This window comes from Pholis gunnellus (genome assembly GCF_910591455.1).
Source record: "Pholis gunnellus genome assembly, chromosome: 11".
In the NCBI taxonomy this organism is placed as follows: domain Eukaryota; kingdom Metazoa; phylum Chordata; class Actinopteri; order Perciformes; family Pholidae; genus Pholis; species Pholis gunnellus.
The window spans coordinates 1,001,779-1,025,287 of NC_136538.1; the positions used below are offsets into that span (position 1 = coordinate 1,001,779).

The following is a 23,509-nucleotide window of genomic DNA, read 5'->3' on the forward strand; positions in this document are numbered from 1 at the left end:
GTGAAAGACAGCCCGAGATTCACTCTTGTTTTTGGAACAGCTCTGTCCGCCTGGTGTTAAGCCTCACTTTATTAGCATTTTTCCGGCGCTGTATTTTGTACCATTTTTGTAGCTTCTTCTTGGATCCGTGCTCACAACCTTGCACCTGGTCACTACCTTTTTATAGAGGTTGACACTCAGCAAAATCGAGCCGGAGGGCAGGGTCTGCAGATACACTCACCTCCACACACATCTAGTGGTCTTAAGCGATGAATAAGAGGGTTTGATTTTGTATGAGTCTATATACAAATTACCATTGTTTTCGGTTAGGAAAATCCTACCCATTCAGCCTTTTAGTTATTAAAGTCCTGAATCAGATATGTATGGCTTTACTTTTGGTTTGGTGCTCATTCCATGCACAGTTGACCTCAGATAATCAAGTCAATAGTTTTCAACTATGTTCAATTGACAAACATATAAATCTATAGGCCTATTTGATCCAGCATACAGACCAGTCATCCAAAATATGAATAGTCCTAGGAATCTTAAATAAAAAACGTGCAAAACATGATGATTTACGTTCGGCACTCTTTTTAATGTTAATGAACTAGTGTGAAACCACACCCACAGACAGATGGTGAATCATGAACTAATGACCTCTGAGTTTGATGTCTGTGAAAACAGTTTGAAGCCAGATTACTTTGGGCTCTATATTCAAGGTCGCATCAGGTCAGTATTGATCTTTGCATCATCATAGGCACTGTGTATCTGTTATCCTGTCTATTGGTTCGGCAGCATCGTTGTGTTCTGATCTAATGTAGTACTGGTTTGAATGCGGGTCTGACAGGGACCTACAAATAAAGCTTGACTGACGTCAGCAGCGGGTCCAGTCAGTAGAAAGACAGCATCTCCTCCTCCCAGCTCTGCTCGTGCTGCTGCTGTTGGCCCTCGTGCATCCGAGGTAAGATTTCTCACTGTTTCACACATGCAGCAGTGTGTTCGATATTTCACTTATCCACTGATTTGTTTAAGTTACTGACCCATCACTGCCACTTGTGTCTCTCCAGGAGGACTTGTGATCCGTTCTATTGTCTTGCTGTTTTCGGGACTAACACCATGGGGAGATTAGATGCGCTTCGGCAGCTTAATTTGATCAAATGGCTCAGAGAGGAGAGACAGTCGAGGAAACTGAGTCTCTTCATTGTTTTCGTCGCTCTGCTCTTGGACAACATGCTGCTGACTGTAGTCGGTAGGTACACTGCTGTTTTTTTCACCTCCTACATCTCTACATCTCTGCAAAGTTTTATTTTTTTTGCGCAACAGGTAGTGCAGTTTACCGAGTCTGTCCAAATGTGCCCAGTTGACTTTCGATTATAGCGCATCGTGTTGCCGCACAGATCAGCGCGTTCCGTGGACCAACGTTAATCGTTATCAGTGCTACAGTCCACGCACCGAACTCAAAACCCGCGTGTGACACATTTAGTAAACTGTCAACGTATAATCTGGTCAATAGTATATGCCTAAAATATAGTGCAAGTGGCAGGTCACCAAACTGGAACATTATTTTTTTATTTATTTATTAGATTCAGTTTTAAGATCTAACAACACCTGCTTGACATTGAAAGCTACTAGATCGGATTTGAGCTCAGCTCAAATATTAAAAACCTCTCCATGTGACGCTCCAGAGAGGGAATATCCTTCAGTATGCCAATACAATCTCTTTGAGCGAATTGTGCATCCGCCTGATAAAGTAACAATAGCAGACTATTATGATAAATGACAGTGCGTATCGATGGTCAGGCTGTTATTTTTTCAAAACCTATTCTTGTATGTAAAGTATCATCAATCACCACCCCCATCATTTCAGTATGTAACGCAATCAGCCGCGCACACACAATCAGCAGCCTTGCCTACCTATTAATTCGTAATTTACCCCTGAAAGCACGCCATCATTTCCGCTGATTATGCCATTAAAACATAGTTTTACATCATTATTGTTGGGGAAATGATTTGAAGGTGAAAATGAATGGGCTCGGTTTAGTTAATGGCATAGACCAGCAACAACAGTGCACTGTTGTTTTCTTACAGGCTCTCACATTTTGACAAGTTGTATTACATCTGCTTGACAATAAGATAAGTCTTTGCTGGATAACATATAACAAGGCACTATTCACTGCACTTCTCCGTTATGCATAGAACTCCAGATGTTTGCAGGTATTGGCAAAACAGATCTTTTCCTCATAGATGGAACCATTTTCATCTATTTGGAGAATTATTATAGAGACAAGATCCTGAATTAAAGCCAAAATGAAGCACATCACTGGTATGAAGCAGACCGTGGCACTTGAATAATTATTGATTGAATTTAATCATTGAAAATAACCAGAAGACAGATAAATTACATCTGTTCGTACAGTGCGGCCATTAGAGTCTTACCCAACTATCCCTGCAGTATTCAAAAACAGGGATCATATTATGTCCAGTATCACAATCATTTATTTTATTTGGAGATTGTAATGATGACATGCCATGTATAGTCCTCTACCATATTTTAAATTCAATATATAAGTATGAATTAATTATTTAACAGTTTATTCTTTCTTTCTTTTAAACACAACATGTAAAAATGATTTATGGTTTTCCATGTTAATCATTTTTTGTACTGTGTTGACGATTAGTTTGTAGCTTTACTTATACTGCCAATGCCAACAGTCTGGCTATTACTTTATATTGTCAAGGTTTAACATGCTGTATTTAAAGGACTTGTTTGAGCTCAATGTATATGCTCAGTGGTGATTGAAAGTATTTGTCAGTTGAGGAGAATAGCGCATCAAATATTTACTGAAAGGGTGTGTCATTAGTGTTATACTCTTAATGTCTGTCGTCAGGAAAAAGAACCAGTTTCGAGAACATAGACTAATACTTTTTTGGACATCAACATCTATAGTAGTTTCATAAATTGTCACATTTTTGTTAAAAAAAAAAGTTAGTTGTTTGAGTCTTCCTTTGTATTTTCTGTCCCAAGCAGCTTTAACATTCGCCTAGTGCTATACCACTCCCTCCTACATAAAAAGTCCACTCATCTTTATTTAAATGCCAGGGTTTGGTTGATGATTAGTTTGTAGCTTTACTTGTACTGCCAATGCCAACAGTCTGGCTATTACTTTATAATCTCAAGGTTTAACATGCATTAGTAACCATTGGCCCATAGTCGTATTTTAAGGACTTGTTTGAGCTCAGTGTACACTCAGTGGTGATTGTTAGGTTTGTCAGTTGAGGACAATAGCACATCAAATATTTACTGAAAGGTGTTCTTGGGGTTTTGGGTGCTGAACAGGAAAAGCCAAAAGACAACATGTTGTTGCATGTTGCTCCCAGCTTCTTCCTACTATTAATTTCTGACACCACTCTGCTTAAAATTCCCCAATAAAGCCATACAATTCGCTAAAAAATGCCCCAAAAATATTGTGTGTGTGTATATATATATATATATATATATATATATATATATATATATATATATAAATGATCTAGGCTGATACACTAAATGTTCAGCCCTAATGGCACCATCTAAGGCTTAATTAAAGCTGCATGTTTTTAATAGCTACACCTTTCCATCAAAATGAAATAATCTACAGGTAATCTGCATTGTTCTTTACATATTTCTCCAAAATTCAGCATGAATTCATGAAACTTCTCCCAACACCCAGAACAGTAAAGGTGAATGGAATCTTTTGTGGCAGTCAAAGATTTGTGACAAAATAAAAATCAGCAATGAACGAGTTACTTTGGATAACCCATAGACCTCACTGTCAACAGTTCCTATGATTACTTTGAACACCAAGGTTGATTGTTTCTGGAAAAGCACGTTGGTTTTGTTTCATTTCAATGTAAATATTTAGTTTGAGCACCACAATTTAATTCCATTCACTTCCATTGTATTGAGTGGTGGCATGAATAAATACCACAAGGGCTCAGTGAGAAATGTTGGGTTTAACTTTATTTTTTTCTGTTGTTTAAATTTTAAAAAAAGTAAACAAATCATGGCTTCACTGAGGTTTCTTTCTTTTTTTAGGATAGTCCTTGTGATTCACCCTCGAAGAACCTTTCTTGTTCTCTGCTGACATGTTTTGCAGTGGCATCTGGATTAGCATCATGCTAGTGAGCATCAGTCAGTGATTGTGTACAATTTCATTGCATCAATTTCCTCTCGCCTCTTTATGCCCGCTAGTTCCCATCATACCCAGCTACCTGTACAACCTGGATGAGTCACCAGACGTGATGTTGAAGAACAACACCCTGTCGCAGCAGGGTGCTCCAGCAGCCTTCCACAACATTGTGTCCTTATACGACAACACTGTAAGGTCTTCGGGCTCCAACACCACAGCTAGGGCTACTGACATGGTCCCTACGCCTCCCGCTGCTACAGAGCTACCACACAACTCCTCAGAGTGCCCCCAGTCTACCAGCAAGCTGCTTGATGAGAATGTCAAGGTGGGAATGCTTTTCGCCTCCAAGGCCACCGTACAGCTGATTACCAACCCCTTCATAGGGCCACTCACAAACAGGTAGGTTTTTGTGTCTTTATGTCTCTCTCTGTGTTGATGCTTTATTTAGCATTTTCAACCGACGGGAAACTGCTTTAGGGTTTTTCGCAACCTGGAACATTGTTGTTGCCTTTGTTATAGCAGCTTGGAAATGTATGTCACAGAATGAGTAGAAGCAATCTAAACTCACGTAGTTGTCACATAATGAACAGATGGTATCCATGATTATGATTTTTGATCTTAAACCACAAGATGCCATTTACTCTAGCATACAATTTAGTAGTCAGTATTGTTTATGCTTTTTACGTCATTAAGTCACAAAAAACATGATCAAAAACAGAGTGAAACCATTTGCATTGAATTGAGATAGCTTGAAAAGCCAGTTGCATTTACCTTGGAAATAATCTGACTTTCTGGTTTGTTTTGAACATAGGACTAGATTTAGTTTATTGTTGTTACTGAATTATACACTGACTCGTAAGTCATCCCCTCCTACTGGCTACTTCAGAAATTGTCAATTGTAACATACTGTATACGATATATCTACACTACTGTATGCAACTCTAGTGTTTAGCTCAATTTAATCCATGTCTTATGTGGCATTTGATACAAACCAGGTGGTGTATTGTTTGACATAATGCAAGAAATGTATGAGAAAAGGGAAAAAAAGGAAATTATTGTATTATTATTATATATCAATTATTTATTAAGCTGCTAGCCCAGGGCCAATATGTGGTTACAAATTCCCCTCAAGTTTGGAAAGCTGTCCAGAGGTCAAGACCGAATAATATTTATGGTGTTATTCAACATACAACACATATCGAAGAGCAGTAACATAGTCCCCTTTCAGGTTCTAGGGCAGAAAATCCTGTTCTGCTTATGGTAAACATATCTGTTTAATGTCAAGTTGTTTCTGAGGGTGTAATGTCGTGTCAGCCACAACAGATCCAACCCAACTAAACCTAATACAGCGGAATTCCTGATTATGTGTGATTGCATGTGCACTTTTCATGTATGGATAGCTGGATAAGGTAATCAAATTTCAACCAACACAGCTGATGGGATGGCAACTGTCCAATCAGAGTTTTTACTTTACTTTAACTTTTCTTGATGAAAAGGTGGCAGAGTGAGGACGGACAGGATTGATTCCAAGGGCCATAGGCCTCCACATACGCCATTAGTACAAGGCAGGGGGATATTGCTATGGTAGTAAGGTGCATGATTGTTCATGGATGTTAGGATTAAGTGTGCATTAATAGTTAAATATACATTGTATTTTATGAATCATTATTAATGGTATTATTATATTGTTAAATTGCCATATATTAGACTTATCTTTTTTATATTATATCATTATTTAGATTAATAGCACAACTTGCTGTTGAGAACCTACATCTTAACTTGTCATCCTTAACCTGGTACTAAATGCAGGAAAAACAAATGTGCTTTTTTTTTAGAGTATGAATTATTGATTTTATCAAACTACACCTATCCACACTGAATGGTGGCAATATTGAGAAAGTCACAGAGAACAAATATCTAGGTATTTGGCTTGATGACTCATTTACATTTAAACATCATATTGAAAATCTCATCACCAAACTGCAGCAAAAACACAGATTGTTGTACCAAAACAGAGCTTCCCTTGCTATTAGTCTTAGATTATGGTGATGTAGTCTACAGACATGCTGCTGCTTCCTCTCTCATATCCTTAGACTCAGTTTATCATTTAGGTCCCTATGACACTCATCACTGGACTTAGCTTATTGGTTGCTAACAGGTTTGTCGTAACAACCTTATACTAATATGTCAGAAGTTGCATTTACAGCTTGGTTTGTTGCCATCAAATGGCCAAAAATGATAATAATAATAATAATAATAATAATAATAATAATGCTGAGTTAATGAACTTCCGGTCTGCAGCTTTTAGCAATGCAGCCAGCAGCTTGGAGACTGCTAAAGAGTGTGGCCTATACCTGCACTATACGAAAAGTGTCATAAGATAACTTTTGTTGTGATCTGTAATTCAAATTGACTCGACTTGCTGCCATCATAGAGCGGTACTGTAGGTTCAAATGTCTTATTTTGTTCAATCAATATACTGTACAAAGCTGATTCTTTTGGACCTATAAGACATATACGGGTCCAACGGGTACAACTAACTAGTTAGAGCCAAGGAGGAACCATTATTGTGTATTTATTTAAGTATATATCTATATTTATATATTCTTAGTTATACTTGTTCCTTTTTTTTCTTTTTTCTGCAGGTTAAGCCCCTACATTCTCAGCACAGAGCCAGTTTACAGATGTAAATGTTTAGGGGAGATGGAGAAACCTAGATGCTCCAACATTACTGGCACACACCTTAAAAGCAATATTTAGTGTCTCAGATGAGCACTCAGATATGCTGTAATTGAGGCGAGGAACATTAGCGGTTCTTAGTCACCTTCTCCTGACAGAGGACAATACAAGGCAACTCAAGCATGTCAAGCATGTCAGGTATCTATGGGGGAATACAACCGCTCTGATGTGCATGGCAGCTTTTAGCATTTTAATGAAAGAAGATGTTGTCATCCTCCTCCGGTTAAAATGGCAGGCTAACAATTGTAACTGGCAAGAATGTGTCATGTACATTTCTAAATGTGCTTTGTGCTCATGGCATTACTTGACACTAATTTGCTATGGAGTTTATTTTGACCATTTTGGCAGTTAATGATTTGATATTACTACATGGTGGTGTTACTGACCTTATGTATACTTGGTGTACAGCAATATCAGCCCTCACAGGCTGAAGCACTTTTCATTTAAATAATCAGCAGTCCTCCAAAACTTCAATCATTGACATTTGTAGGCGTCACTACTTTAGAAAGGGACAATAAGCTGAAAAGAAAGAATTTCAGCTTTGATTGAAGCCATTCATTTAATGTATATTTGTGTAGAAACCACAAACGACGCCAGAAATCTAGGTGTAGTTATGGATTCAGACCTCAACCTGAACAGCCATATCAAGACAATTACAAAATCATCCTACTATCACCTGAAGAATATATCAAGGATTAGAGGAAAAACGTGTCCATGCATTTATCTTCAGTAGACTGGACTACTGTAACGGTGTGTTTACAGGTCTCTGTAAAAAGTCAATCAGAAAGCTGCAGCTGATTCAGAACGCTGCAGCTCGAGTCCTCCAAGAAAGTGGATCACATCACTCCAGGTCTGAGGTCTTTGCACTGGCTTCCTGTCCAACAAAGAGTTGACTTTAAAACCCTGCTGTTGGTTTATAAAGCACTGAATGGTTTAGGGCCAAAATACATTTCTGATCTGCTGCTACCTTATGAACCATCCCGACCCCTTCGGACGTCTGGGACCGGTCTACTTCCTGTTCCCAGACTCAGAACTAAACATGGAGAAGCAGCGTTCAGGTGTTCTGCTCCACATATCTGGAACAAAGTCCCAGAAAGCTGCAGGTCTGCTGAGACCCTCAGCTCCTTTAAATCAAGATTCAAGACTTTTCTGTTTGCTGCTGCTTTTAATTAAACTATATTCAAGGATATTAATCAATTTCCTGCATTTAACTACTGTATTTTATTTCTTACACTGCACTGCAACTCTTACTCTATTTTTAGTTTTTTAGTGTTTTAATGACTGTTTTTAATGTTTCAATCAATGTTCCTAACTGTTTTTAAATCTCCTTTTCTCTTGCCTCATGTTTTGATGCTTTTAATGGTTTTATGTGAAGCACTTTGAATTACTTTTACCTTGAATTACCTTGTTGTTGAAATGTGCTATACAAATAAACTTGCCTTGCCTTCCCGAGACATCTCAAATTAATTACTGCTTACTGTACAAATGTAGTCTCTTTTTTCTTTTTGTCCCTTTTAGAATAGGATATCAACTTCCCATATTCGCTGGCTTCTGTATCATGTTCGTATCTACTATCAGTAAGTTCCAACCAACATGTCGTAATTATCAGAAAGTCAGAATGCTAGCATAATGCCTGATGTCGCTTGTCTGTATTTCTGTTGTTCTTGCTGTTGTGAAGTGTTCGCCTTCTCATCGAGCTACACACTGCTGTTTCTGGCCAGATCGATGCAAGGTGTGGGCTCCTCCTGCTCATCTGTGGCTGGTGAGGCCTCCTTCTCTCTATTCTTGTGTGATACTCTAATCCAATGCAGCCTTAATTCAAATTAATGCTGGATTATAGGTTGTTTGTTGCCATCATTTTGCAAGGCGAGGTGAAGACTTATGAATGAGTCTTATGGTGAAAGAGTGTAATGTTTGCAGGAGAGAGGAAAGTCGCTTTCTTTGATGCTGCAACGGTATAAAAGAGGCCTATTTATGTTAACAGCCAATTCAATAGATAGAAGTGATTATCACGACCATTCTAATGCTTCAGACTGGCCAAACTGCACCTACCATGTTGTCAACGTGAAACTGAACATTGTGAATTCAACAACAAACAAAACAAAACTAATGGTTAAGTTTAGGAAAAGATCATGGTTTGGGTTCAAATAAGTTTGTTAGGAAATGTATGAGCGTGGCGTTACTTAAGAATGTACACAGACTTTGTCGCTCTTTATACTAGCAAACCTACTGAAATCTCACAGAAACAAATGGTGTAGAGGCCTCTTGCTTGGTCAGGAATCAAAGAGGCTGATAACATAAATGACACACATTTTCACAACCTGGAAGTATTTAATCAGCTATCAGCGAAAGAAGTTCATCTGTGCGGGACATCGTTAGTGTACAGAAAATAGTTACTGTACATTGAGTGTAAAAGTCTGTGTAAAAGCAATGAGTTTGAAACAAAATGAATCTTTAAAAGCCATTCCCTTATAAAACATTACTGTGAAAGGGAAATTTACAGGATCGGTTTTCTATCTCCTGGCCATGAGCATCACAAAAACAAAACTTCCACAACATAAATTGTAGCAACAAAAAGTAGTAATTGCTATCATCTACAGTAAATGTAATTAGAAAGGACCAGAATGAAAGGTATTGTAAAGCTCCTTATATTATGCCAGTATAGTATGTGTATTGAGGTCTTGCAATGATGTTACAATCTAGAGTCGACCTCCATATTGTTGAAGAGTTTAACAGACCGGAGTACCGAAACTGGAGCAAAGCAATGTGCTGCTGTGGACGGGGGGGAGCAGCAAAAGACACCTAAAAAATTCAATATCAGTTAAAGTGTACGCTAGATATCTTGCCATCAAACAGCTTTTTCCGACGGTTAACCGATGGTTAAGTGAAAGCTCCTTTCAAAGTGAATTTAATCTACTTAGTTAGAAATGATGAAGTCATCGTCATCATTAAATGAGCTACCTCAGCACACATGTAAACACCAAATATTCAAACTCTTGTAGGATTTGCTGCCCTGTATCATGTGGTGTTAAATTACATGTCTGTTACACACAAAATCACTAAAAACACACCAAAAAGTGTTTTGTAATGCAGGACCTGTTCATCTGTTTGTTTCAGGGATGGGAATGCTGGCGAGTGTGTACACAGATGATGAGGAGAGAGGCCATGCTATCGGGATCGCCCTGGGAGGTCTGGCATTGGGAGTGCTAGGTATGTATACATATGCATATACATAGGGTGGCTGTGGCTCAGAAAGGTAAAGCAGTAGTTTACATCTTGTTGTATGGCAGCCCCTGCCATCAGTGTATGAATGGGTGAATGTTGTTATGTAGTGTACAGCGCTTTGAGTGGTCAGAAGACTAGAAAGGTGCTATATAAATGCAAGTCCATTTACAATGCAGATGCTTGTAATCTTTACTCAAAAGATTACACATTGTAGATCTGTCTAAGCTAGTAAAATGTTTGGGGCTTAATAGAACAAATTTATTAAACCCACATTTTTGGTACACAAATGAAGATGTGTACTGTATTACATTGTTTTAGATTGCGTTCCATGCAAATATCTAATTTTGAGTCAACTCGCAAGTTTTTCAAAACCCTTGCCCTGAAACCCTTGCAATGTGTCGTGTAGGAGGAAATCTGCAGTTAAGCAGTGATTATAAAGGTGATCTTTCCACAACTGACCATCCAGTGTGTCCTCCACAGTTGGACCCCCATTCGGCAGTGTGATGTACGAGTTTGTTGGGAAGACCGCACCTTTCCTTATTCTGGCGTTCCTGGCTTTGTTTGATGGAGGTACAGTTGCACTGTTTCTTACATCCAGACCAAGAATAGTCACTGTAGCAGGAATGGCAACACAATTGTAATTGTTGAATATAATTTCATATATTTTTGAAATACTATCTTTAGATATCTTGTAGATATCAAAGGCTTTCAATTATGTTGATTCACTGTGTCTTCACAGCTCTGCAGCTCATTGTTCTTCAGCCCACCAAGGTGGAACCAGAGGTGAGTTTGTTTGCCTTGATAATTCATTTCCTGAACTTTATTTTACTTCATTAAGATAACCTTTACAGCTACAGAACATTTTATGAACTACAGGAAGTGTGGAGAGAAACAGAGAAGGTGGATGACATGCAACAAGATCCATGGCTTGCACTTACTGTATAAAAAACCTTTAACATGATACTTTACAGTGTCTGACATTAACTCAGGGACAATTTAACAGTCAGGATCCAACCTTCAATTATGCAATTCATTTTAATCAAAAGTTAAAATTGATTGTATAAGCACACCAAATCTGAATTAACTAGCATGCTACTGTTGACCGATATTAAATCCAACAGTTAAAATCTCACCTCCACTTCTTGCAGAAGAATACAAAACTTGTGTGTCTCAATAATTTCTCAACTAGACTTGTTTTGCCTTTTGTTTTTCTTTTTTTTCCTACTGCAAAGCATTTCTACAGCAACTTGTGTTGCGACAGCTCAGTTTCTGTTTTGTTTTCATCTGCTTCCCCATGAGATCACGTGTGAGAGATCATGTGATCTGATGCATAGCTCCCTCTGGCACGAGAATCTTAATAATGAAGTAGTTTGTGATGGGCCATTATTTCCAAATCTTGTAGTGTGTGCATGTTTGAGATTAGAGAGAAGCACATCTGTAAAGATTCTTCTCATGTGTGATGCAACCCAATTTCAAAATCGGTTAGGATTTCAGAACACCTGTAGTCTGAGATCAGCTTTGGGCTCACCTGTTCTGCTTGTATTTAGCAGGAAATCCGATTCTCTGTTCATATGTTACATTATTTTTAGATTTAGATTTTTTTAGATTTTAGAAATGTTACAGAGGATTGGAATACTGACTGAAATTGAATTTTGATGCTGTTATATCATTTATTGTTTCAATTATTCATTCAAATCTTTTGAAAAAAGGCCTAAAGGTAGTACTGTCAGCCAGTGTCCATATCTGTTTGGTAACTCACACTGGAAAATAATAATATTGTCATTGGATGGTTTGTGCCTCCAATGGCAATATTACATTACAATAATCATACAAATACTCTCAATTAGTGAATTCAGTCAAGGCTATGCCAACCGATTCCTAGATTTGTTCTCAAAGGTTGTATTTCACTGGGAGTGTATTGGCAAAATACGTAACATATAAAAGAAGTATTAAAATGATTTTAATCTGCTTGGTCAATAGCAGATTCTGCTGAGATTTGTAACCTTATCTTAAGTCTTGTACAAGTGGGTTTGGTTTAGAGCTACGGCATAAGCTTTAATTTATCTCAAATAAAATGGTGTTTTTGTGCCTTTGTCCTTCACAGAGTCAGAAGGGGACCCCGCTGTTGACACTAATGAAGGATCCATACATTATAATCGCAGCTGGTAAGAAAATAAGCACAGAAGATGTGAGGAACCCTATATCACCTTACTTAGGAGAAGCATCAGGCGGATATTGTCTTTTATAATGGTGCTGGGCAAAGAGCAGGGAGAGAAATTGACCAGGATCTTGTTTTTTGTCAATTGGACATGTCAGTCAAACACAAAGTCAACCATTTATTTGTTGGTTGTTGGTGTTGTGAAGTGAGGGCTGCATGTTAAAGAGGGTCATCTATCATCTTTCTTTAAAAAAACGCTGTAAACACTGCTTTGTTTGTGTATATATTGAGAAGTTATAGAGTGGATTGAAGGTTACATCCATGATGTTGAAGGAAAGACCATTAGCTGGCAAACATATAGCTATGCTAACGTTAGCCAACTTGCGATTACTGACAGTGGAAGGCAAGTGGCACCGAAGTGGAGGGCAGTGAAGTTGACATATGACCGGCAGTTTGTAAATGTAGGTTCAACAGTTTTTATATAAATGTAACAACATCCAAATATGTAATTTCAAATCCTTTTAAATACATATATTTCTGGATTTCTATTACATTTATTTAAAACAAGACATATTTGTATGTGCAGATATTTGTGAGACATATTTTTTACATGTGCATTTTGTTTACATTTTTATAGAATAACTATTACACTAGTGTGCATTGACCCAAAACCGCGAAACAATCCGAACTGTGAGTTTTGTGATATGTTGCACGCCATAATAGAAGTTTTAGCAGTGGCGGGCCCTGCATTTTATACCTGGGCCTTCTGTGCTGTCCTACTAAAGTTGAACAGCTACGGTGTAGATACATGAATCCGTGCCTGACGTGACGCTGCGTCATTAACGGACAATGCATAGTCAAATCAATGTAATTAACACAATGACAACAACAAAGTCATAAGAACCAGTCACATATATTCATATGACTACAAAGCATGACAAATCAATCTAGCAAACCTGCAGGGGATCCACGCATTGCACCACACGAGAACACGAGCCATTCAAATATTATTCATAAAAACGACACGATAGACAAATGAACAGTAGTAACGTTACTGCAGGTGTCAAAAAACAAACGCAGTTTGTCACTTAATGAATGCTGTTCACTTAAAGACAAAGTCCATCCTCCTTTCTTTGTTGACAAAGAGTTTAATCCCAGTACATCGTTTCAGTTTCAGTAAGAAGTCCTTCTCGATTCATGGACGCCAGTGACAGTCAAGCCTCCCCAGTTGTATTTCGCTGGTCTGCGGCGGCCGGTTCGCAGCGGGGCCGGGATCCCACCGCCGCGGGCGGACGGGGCGGTTGTGGAGCTCCGTTTCCCTGCGAACGTGTTCGTTGATCTGTAGATCCACTCGGGTTTCTCCAAAAGTTTTCAAAAGCACCGTAGTGTCCTGCCGTGCTATGGCGTCCTCAGGTTAGCATAGCTCCAAACACCAAGACGCTGAATACTGCTTGACATAGTAGACTAAGATTTCAAAAGACATTTAGTGACAATTGCAAGTGACGAGATTTCTTTTAAGATTTTGTGATTTCAGGGGGTCTCAAGTTTTTATCAAGGGGTCTCTTGAAAGATTAGACTCATCCACCCATGATCTGATCCTGTCTGCTTTCTGTATTGGGAAAGAACTTGACAATGCAGCACAGAGAGAAGTTCAGAGAAAAACTTCCTTGAGGTTAAATGTATGTGCCATCTTGTTTTATCACACAAATGATAACAGACGTGACAACAAACGTATTTATTTCACAGGTCAACAAAATAAATATGTCTCCCTGCAGTGGTTTACATCCATGACCTGCAGCACATACCATCTTAAAGTCTTAGATCACCAGAGGGACAGAATACAAAGATTTTAGGTTTATTTTCCGGCTATGGCTATGAATTGGCAAATAAATGTGGTCACTGTAAGGTCCTCACAGGTAAGCTAATGTATATGGCAGGAAAATTGCACTTGTGTGCAAGTTAGCTTTTCCCGCCACATCAATTACTGTGATAACACCATAACAAAGAGTGCAGGTTGGAGAGGTAACAAATAAGGACCAAAGAACAAAAACAGACCATAATTGACACTGCGTCCACTTATTCTTAATCTTTCTCTCCAGGTGCTATTTGTTTTGGAAATATGGCCATTGCCATGCTGGAGCCAACGCTGCCAATCTGGATGATGGAGACCATGTGTGCCAGGAAATGGCAGCTAGGTATTACTCATTTAGAAAATACACATTATGCAGTATATGTAAAGCACCTAAATGTTCACCAAACTGTCAGTCCTTAAAAATGCACACATATAAAGGGACCCACACAAACTGATTAGTTTTTGTCTACATTGTTCGAAATGTGTAAGTTCAATTCAATTATACTTGTATTATACTTATTGTTAATGAGATCATAGTTACAGGGGGTGTTGCACAAGTGTTATACTGTTCACTACGACCTCAATGCTGAAACATATCATTTGATTAATACCTCCATGGCGGTGCCAACAAAAACTGAAAATGAAAGGACCGTATAAGTGTTTTGCATTGTTTAACCTTCATACTTTACATCACTGCCAACCATTTTCCAAAACATAGTGCTTGAGAATGTCTAATGTGTTTCCATCCCTTTTAGACAACCACTGACTTGCATTCATTTTAAAATCAACCTGGGTATTGCATGGACCCATGTTGTTGCCTAGCATGGGTCCATGCAATTCCATTGAAACGGTCGACAAAAAAAACTACATGCTTTGTAAAAAACATTTATGTATAGTTGATTTGTAGTAAATTGGCTAAAACTTCACATACAATTAAATTGCATTGTCAATTTCATTGTAAGGGATTTTTTTTCTCCCTGGCACAGTTACTACTAGTTGTTGACTGACAACGTCACTTAGGTTTGTAGAGGAACTCTGAAAGCTTAACTCAATGGCTAGATTTGAATTTTGGTTCAACAAGGGAGAGCAGTGTTTCGTACCCCAAAGATTTGAGCAGTGAAAAAACAGCAAATCATGTTTCTTCTGAATGGTCAGCAATAAAACAATAAACCAGGAATAAATACCTTAAAAAGTAGAGTTGGACAATTAACAAGGATAAAATACTGGAGGAACCTAAGTTATTTTAAAGCCAGGCATTACAAGCTTTTAAAAGAGTCCCAGGCCACAATGTCTGTAGAGAGTCCAGTCCCATAGTATTCACCACCGTCGTGGTCCACTGTCTCTGCCCTCCTAACACTGGTTACTTGCCGCGTCCATGATACCAAGAGGCAAGATCCACCATCGAAGATTCCACTGACCTGACTGCCACTGATTAACATTACCCTGGAACTCCCAGCTAGCCAACACTAGTTCAGAAAAAATGCAGTAATTCACTAGCCTGGGCCAGGGCTCCAGTCTCCGCTGTCAACTGCAGCATCTGTCCCGTAGACACAAATGTTGGCTTGGCTTCCTCTTGTCCAGTGGGGTTTTCAGGCGAACAATCAGCAGCATAGCAGGAAAAGCATGGCCCTTTGTCTACCTGACTTCTTCACCTTGCAATACTTCCTCATGATTGGTTGCTCACTGTCATTGCCCTGACTTAGGTCAGTCCTATTGCTCAATCAGGTTAATTATTCAGTTCAGATATCCCTGTACAAAGAAACAGGGCCCTGAATCTTTGGTTCAAATGTTGTCCAGAGACTTCTTTCTGCCACCAAGACATAAGCGTTCAAGGGAAGTCTGAGCAGTGTGAATAATCAAAATATTTGAAGCACCTTCCATCGTCCCACGTGACAGTCCGTAATCCTCAACTGGCATGTGACATTGAAAAGTAATGTCATCTATGGCTCTGTCCACAAAGGGCTTACAGTCAGGTTTAGGAAATCATCAAACTGTTCTCTGCCTGCCCCTTTATATCCCAAGTCAAGGTCAATAGATCTCTTGCGCTCACCTGTCTCATACATTCATTTTTTTACTTGGAGACTTGACGCAGTGCAAAAGTGTCACTGTTTATCCTGCTAGATATATTCTATACAGAGGCTCCCTTCAGTCTCTACTGTTATTGGTTTGTTCCAGTTGGTTGTATATGAAGTCTAGGTCAGATAAAAAAGCATGAGGGGGGGGACAGGATATTAGGTTGCCATGTGCTGGCAGGTGGAAAGCACAAGTCTTCATTACAGACAATGGAAGATGTACAGCAGCTCAGTGATGAGGCACTGATAGAGATCTGCTTATCTTGGAGAGCCTGCCCACACCTTCATCTCTCTTATGTGTGTGTGTGTGTGTGTGTGTGTGTGTGTGTGTGTGTGTGTGTGTGTGTGTGTGTGTGTGTGTGTGTGTGTGTGTGTGTGTGTGTGTGTGTGTGTGTGTGTGTGTGTGTGTGTGTGTGGCCCAGGCGTCGCTTTCTTACCAGCGTCCATCTCCTACCTTATTGGAACCTACATCTTCGGCACGTTGGCGCACAAGATGGGGAGGTAGGGAGAGAAATAATCCTTATCTGTGCTCTGTCTCCTCTCTCTTCCTCTCCCTCTCTCTGGATGTGATATCTGTTTCCGCTCCTCTAAATGAGTTTTCAGGGTTTTTTGTGTTTGTGAGGCTGGCTTTATTGAGACCTTGATAATACAGGTTAGATGCATACATAAGGGGAGTTATGTGCGTATGAGAAAGTGAGAATGTATGAATGGATTGTATGTGAATAGTTTCAAAGACTATGAAATATAATTAATAACTACATTTCCTTAATAGCAGTTTGTTTATTATACTTTATAAATGTGGGTTTTTGGATCCTTTATGGATATATGATTTGTTCCATAAAGTTTTTGCAAATGTTGTATGATGGAGGGTCAGGTTTCAACCACCTAATTGTAACACACTTAATACTTAATACTACCTAATGTTGCAAATACGCCTTTTCCCCACAGCCCTCTGGAGTTACATTAGGGACTACATCACAAAATGTAGGAAATTGTGAGGTTTTCTTCGTAATGCTTCACCACAAACAACGGACTAAGTGCACTGCTTTTGTTTCTTCTACAAAAAGCACCATATGTGTTTCCATATAAGAAATCACAGCATTTGAAGTATAATTTTGGCTTTATTACCTGAAAGAAAAGGGGGAATGTTTGGAATGATTATTTTCGGGCAAGTCATAATTGTGATTTCCAATTAAATGAACACCTCATCCCCTATCCTACTATCCTACTACCAATAAAAACTACTGGCCACAATAATAAATACACATTGCTTATAGAGATATGTTGCCTAAACTGTTCATTCTCAGCAATATCTATAATTTTTACGAGTTGGTGTGCAAAACATAACTGAGGTTAAATATAATACTATTTAGATATGCATGTAAAACAAACTCACATCCCTGTCTTTTTTATTGTGTAGGAAAGTGCGTACAAAACAAATGCAGACAAGTACATGAACACATATACGACCCAAGAAATGATACAAAGTAAGACGGGACAAAAGCAAGCTGAGGAGATTAACGTTCAGGTTTAGACTGATGAGAGGGAGAAACGGAGGATCCCTGTCTAGCTTCAAACGGAGACTATTGGTGTTGATGAGATAACACTGACCTTGTCCTCTCTTTCTTACAGATGGCTTTGTGCTCTCATTGGAATAACCGTGGTTGGAATCAGTGTGATATGTGTAAGTATGAGGCAGACAACTGCAGCATAAGTGTGAGTTCACATATCACCTATGGGATATTTCAGCACTGGTGGGTTACTAAAAAGTTTAAATGGAGCGGAAAATAACTGAAAACTAGAATGTCCGAATCATCAAGATTTTCTAACTCATTAATTTCCAAATATCATACTGCCAATGGGAGTCTGAGTTAACAATGATTATAACGCTAACATCAAGCATCCAGCATCTCTTCTCTAATGGAAGAGTTAGTTGTTTACTCTTACATGTAATACAAAAGAATATATTTGTCTCTGTGTTCTAGGTTCCACTTGCCAAAGACATCTACGGTCTGATTGTTCCAAACTTTGGTGTTGGTTTTGCTATTGGTAGGTCTGCTAAATGTAATACTACGCTAAAGAAATATGTCCTGCTCTGAGTGTGTGAGACTTTTATTGTTTGTGGTGTGTTAAAGGCATGGTGGACTCCTCTATGATGCCTATCATGGGCTACCTGGTGGACCTGCGACATGTGTCTGTTTATGGAAGTGTGTATGCCATTGCTGATGTGGCTTTCTGCATGGGATTTGCTTTAGGTAAGTAGGAACCTAAAAGCCTTAGCAACATGATTGAATACTGATCTACAGGTTATGACGCCTCCAAAGTGAATTTGAAAACAGACCCAGAGAGTCCAATTACTGGAAATCTTTGGATCATCTTGTTTGTCCAAATGAAATTCTGGTGTCATTGTGGGACGTTATCGGTATTACAATAACCATATGTTTCCAGGTTAATAAGAAGAAAAGCATTGTCCAGCCCTGATTTTATAGTTATTCAATTTAAACTAACATACCATATGTTTTTTGGAACACGTTCTCATCCCGATGCATCATATACGGTTAGAGCTCCTAAGCTTCACCTTATGATGCTTTACATCCCCCTCTTGCATCAGTTTTGGATATATATGCTATACGTTATATGCATAGTGACTTTTCAAAATAAACGTGCGTCTTCACAGGAGGTTAGATTTGGGCAATAAAACCACTTAGGACGCTCAGTAATACCCTGCGAAGTGGATTGCAAACGGTATCCAGCCATGTTAAATAAGATTCTAAACCATAGGAAGCACAAATGCTCCATTCACAGGAAACTGAACCATCTAGGAAAAAACTGAATAACGGCTCTTTACTTCGACACGTGTTGACAACCCATCAGTCATTGCGCCGCGCTGGAGCGCTAGCATAGGTCTAAGCTAGCAAAACCAATAATGAATACGGCTCTATGTAACTTCACTATTACAACAAATGTCTGCATTAGTTGTCTGTTTATGTTGGCTGCTGTGGCTAGAAACTAACCTAACTAACAGTTGAGTAAGCGCTTGTGCTGCAGCCGGCATTTTGCTCTGTATTGCAGTTAGTGATGTTGCTATTGATATCCAATACAACTATTAATTGAGGGGCAAGGAAACTACCAATTTATCAATTTTCTATATATATTCATTATTTTATTTCAGTAGTATATTTTTCCACAGTAGCAGCAACAGGGATCCGAGCTGCAAGGGCAACGGATGGAGGAAGTGATAATGATAAGGATGTTTACTGTCTTCGTAAAAAGATACAACGAAATTAGGCAGCAACAAGGTAAAACATGTATAAAAACATTAAGACATTTCTGATTTAAAAACAGACATTCAATAAATATTTCTGCGTTAATGACATTGCAGGGTGTTCCTAATAGAGGAATTTTGTCAAGGGTAGTTCTCAAAGTTGTGTACTGTGGAACAGAACTTCATTTAGGTTTAGGAAAAGAGCATGGTTGACTGACCACGAGCTATTGACTGCACTGACAAAACGATGGTATTTGAGGCATTGGAAGTGAGAACAGATATATTTTTTCTGCATTTTTTTCTTACCCACGGTTGTGGTACTTGACTCGGCTGATGAGGGGGAAGTATTTTTTCCCCAGTAATAATTTCGATTTTGTATTATTACCCCACTATTAATCAGTTGTTTAACAAAATATTACCCCACGTCCATATTGCTGCTAAAAATGGAATCATGCCATTTTTGTTAATCCTGATATATAACCTTTTATTATGAGCAGATTAACCTATTACCGCATTATTACCATGTTATTACTGGCATTTCATGACATCACACTATTTTTATAGGTACCCAAAATATGACGAGGTTACTACCTCTATACCATGTATGCTAAATGAACCTGATGTTACAAATATGTCCGTACAGAGTTTCAACTCAAAGTTCCATCTCGTTCTCACTCCCAATGCATCACGTAACGCAGCCTGGTCAGTGCTCCTTGGTGGAGGACTTTCATTCAGGAGACAACTGTTTGTGTCTTGTGTGAAAGTAAAAGTTGACATGTCACGTTAGCTGTAACGTGAGTCGCTAGTCACGTGACTCGTCAGTTACTCGGTAGTCACGCGAGTTGTGTCAGCGCACTCTTTTCCTAAACCTAACTAAGTGGTTTTGTTACCTAAACCTAACTTCCTTTGAAGACGGAAGTTTATTTTAAAAAGAAACAATGCATGTAGGGCATGAACGCATATTGACACGCCATCACTGACGCATGCAAAACTAATGGTACAAAGGGGACGTAGTTTGAAGCTTATGAGCACTGACCACGCTGCAGTATTTGACTGGTCGGGGTGAAAAAGTGCTGCCCTCAGCCAAATAAAGCAAACTAAACTAGTGTGTGATCTGTCCCCGACTCACGTAGGTCCATCTATCGGAGGAGCCATAGCTGAGAGTATTGGCTTCCCCTGGCTGATGACCATAATTGGGATCGTGGATATTAGCTTTGCTCCTCTCTGCCTCTTTCTCAGGAATCCACCGGGACAAGAAGAGAAAATTGTAAGATCCAAAACACTCACTCAAATCCTACATAAACACAAAACAATATTGACGCTAGGTCAACAAACATCATTATGAGAATTTTCTAGTTTGGATGCATTGGTAGTTTTTGGATAGATAACAAGTTGTACAACTCCCGAGACTATTTATTCTTTCATTGCCTTTTAAGTCTCAACGACGTTGCTCTGACATGCAGTTCTATAGCCAAACCTCAAACAGGTGCATAATAAAATCGAAGTGATTCTGCATACAGTAAATGGCATATCCTGCGCTGGAAGACAGTACGTGTCCTTGTTACCTATTAGATACTCATTCACACATCAAATGGCAACGTTTTAACGTGCCAAATTAAAACTGACATCTGTGTCAGGTTTTTTTTGTTGCTAAAGTCTGACGTAGGACATGGACACTGAATGTCCAATCTTTTATTAATAGTTTATTATATAAGCTGTGTTGCTAGATATTGCATTATTATTTCATAACTGCATAGTGGCTAAAAGTCACGAAACAAATGAAGAGACACTGTTCCAGGCTCCTCACAACCCAACGCACATTTAAAGAGAAAACAGAAAAGGAACAAAGGAAAAACTGTTTTTAGAGTGAAAATATATCAACTTTTTCAATCATGAAAAAAAGTGCTTGTTTTTTCAAAGCCCAATAGGCAAATTACAATTACATTTACCAACCCCATCACTAGACAATAATGACGATATTGAACAATTCTGAAAAACCTTCAATTGGATTATTTGGGAAATTAGTTATTTCTTAAATATCTTCTATAAAGTCAAATGAAGTGAGTAAATGAAGGTTTACCTGTGTATCTCATAACAATGCTGTTATAAAGTAATGGCCAATTTGTCTGATATGTATGAATGCATTTTGACGTTTCTATTTAGGGCTTTCCAGAAACACAGACTCTCTCATGTTTACATTCTTTAGAGATTGGCGAACAACTGAATATCCTTCCCAGTATTGGGACCAACACCAGTTGGCTGATTGCAAATCTCCATCCTGCATGCTTGTGACTGAACCCCTCATGCTGCAGCTCCATCCCTCTGCCTTCCTACCCGTTTGTTCATCTCCATGCAGCATCTGCTATCATTCATCACCTCTCTCTGCCATTACTTTCTGCTTGTATTCACCACCTCATATTCATATTCACTGCTATTTACCTCCATCAGTATTTGCCTCTTTTTACTCAATTCCATTCCGACAGATTCTGACCTTATTAAGTGAATTGGGCATCAAAATTGTATTTAACGAAATAGTCAAAAACAATTTACAACATGTATAATTATAAAAGGCAGGGCCAAGATTTGTTGTGTGCCACTTGGTCAGATGTCAAAGAAAACATGCTATGCATAAAGCCCCTATGTGTAGAATCTGTACATGTTTATTCATCTTAAAATGGCTGATGGCATATATTTTAGTCGAGAAATTAGACAATTTCAATCTGTGGGCTCTATTTTCTTGCAGGCAACAGTGCAAAGTGCAGCATGTAAAGCTCCTTTGTTCATATTGTACTTGTCTGTTTTATTTAATAAATAGCCTTCATTCTGCAGCCAGTTGACAAAATTGCAAAGAATAAAATACAGCTGATTTGGCCATATTGCTAATCTGATTCTTACTAGCATTTCTCATTTTGCAGCTAATAATAATTTTACAGCAATGGCGTTCATAGGACTGAATCTGGCTCCATCTTGGAATTCAGTACGCAATTTGTCATAATACAGCCATTACATGGAATGATACTCATCGACAAACTGCGATCTATTGGTGACCCTAGCAGTACCAAGCTGTGCCAAAATAACCACAATAACTAACAAACCCTTAAACACATCACACTGATCGGTTATAACTTGTTATTTGACCAGTTTGTGGGGTAAATCATTAGACGTGTTGGATGTGATGCAGTGATTTTATAGTGGAAACAAGTCACACAGTTGACTGAATGCGTGTGGATGGGTGAATGATGACATGTAGTGTTAAAGTGCTTTGAGTGGTCGGAAGACTAGAAAAGCGAAATACAAGTACGGTCCATTTACCATCACCAACATTTCTCTTTAGCATTTCTCGTGGTCAGAAACTTGTGACGGGCAGAGCAAGACAGGGAACTCAGTTAGTGGGTGTCCGAGCTGCTCACACACCCACTAACTGCACCTCATTCCACATAAATAGAGCCCTGTGTGTTTCATTTAGCTTATTCATTGGACAATGGCATGAATTGTTGTCTTCACTGGTTGTGGTAATCCCATCCCCCATGTTCGAAAAAAACCCTTCTATGATGGATAAAATGGGTGCTTAGAGTGCAAGAAATGTACTTTCATTTTAAGTGTCCTGTAATAGCATTGTTCCCTCAGACAATGAATCCTCTACTGGCTGTAAGCTACAGTGTCTGTTTGATTTTACCACTAGAAGTTGCCAAAGTGAAGAGTTTTCCACATGGGGGCTCAAACATAACTTCAAACTACCTTGAACCTTGTCGCACATAAAAGGGTTATAGCAGTATCTAGATCACTCAACCTAAAACCCAGAACCTCCTCAAATAAGGAACATAAATTGAAGAGAAAAAAAGAGGGGGGGTCTGTGTTTTACTAAGTAACAAAATGTATTTTGTTTTTTAACGAACTTTGGCACGTGGAAGAAACAATACTTTGCTACAATTGTCTTTTCAGGCTATTTTGATGGACACCAACTGTTCAATGAAGACACGGTCCTACTCCACACAGGGAACGTACTACCAGGGTGAGAACATGGATCCAGAATATGACGATTATGATTAA

The 23,509-nt window shown here is 38.8% G+C and overlaps 1 protein-coding gene across 1 annotated transcript; it reads left to right on the forward strand.

The window, feature by feature from the left end:
* Positions 1–1,095: 1,095 nt before the first annotated feature.
* slc18a2 (solute carrier family 18 member 2) lies at positions 1,096–23,509 on the forward strand (the record flags this gene model as incomplete). Its single annotated transcript, XM_079169293.1, has 15 exons — positions 1,096–1,228; positions 4,211–4,547; positions 8,406–8,464; positions 8,566–8,649; positions 10,005–10,097; positions 10,593–10,682; positions 10,852–10,895; positions 12,217–12,277; positions 14,370–14,465; positions 16,617–16,695; positions 17,827–17,878; positions 18,180–18,243; positions 18,330–18,449; positions 20,593–20,726; positions 23,402–23,509. 15 exons carry the CDS (start codon positions 1,096–1,098, stop codon positions 23,507–23,509), a joined length of 1,554 nt encoding a protein of 517 aa, XP_079025419.1.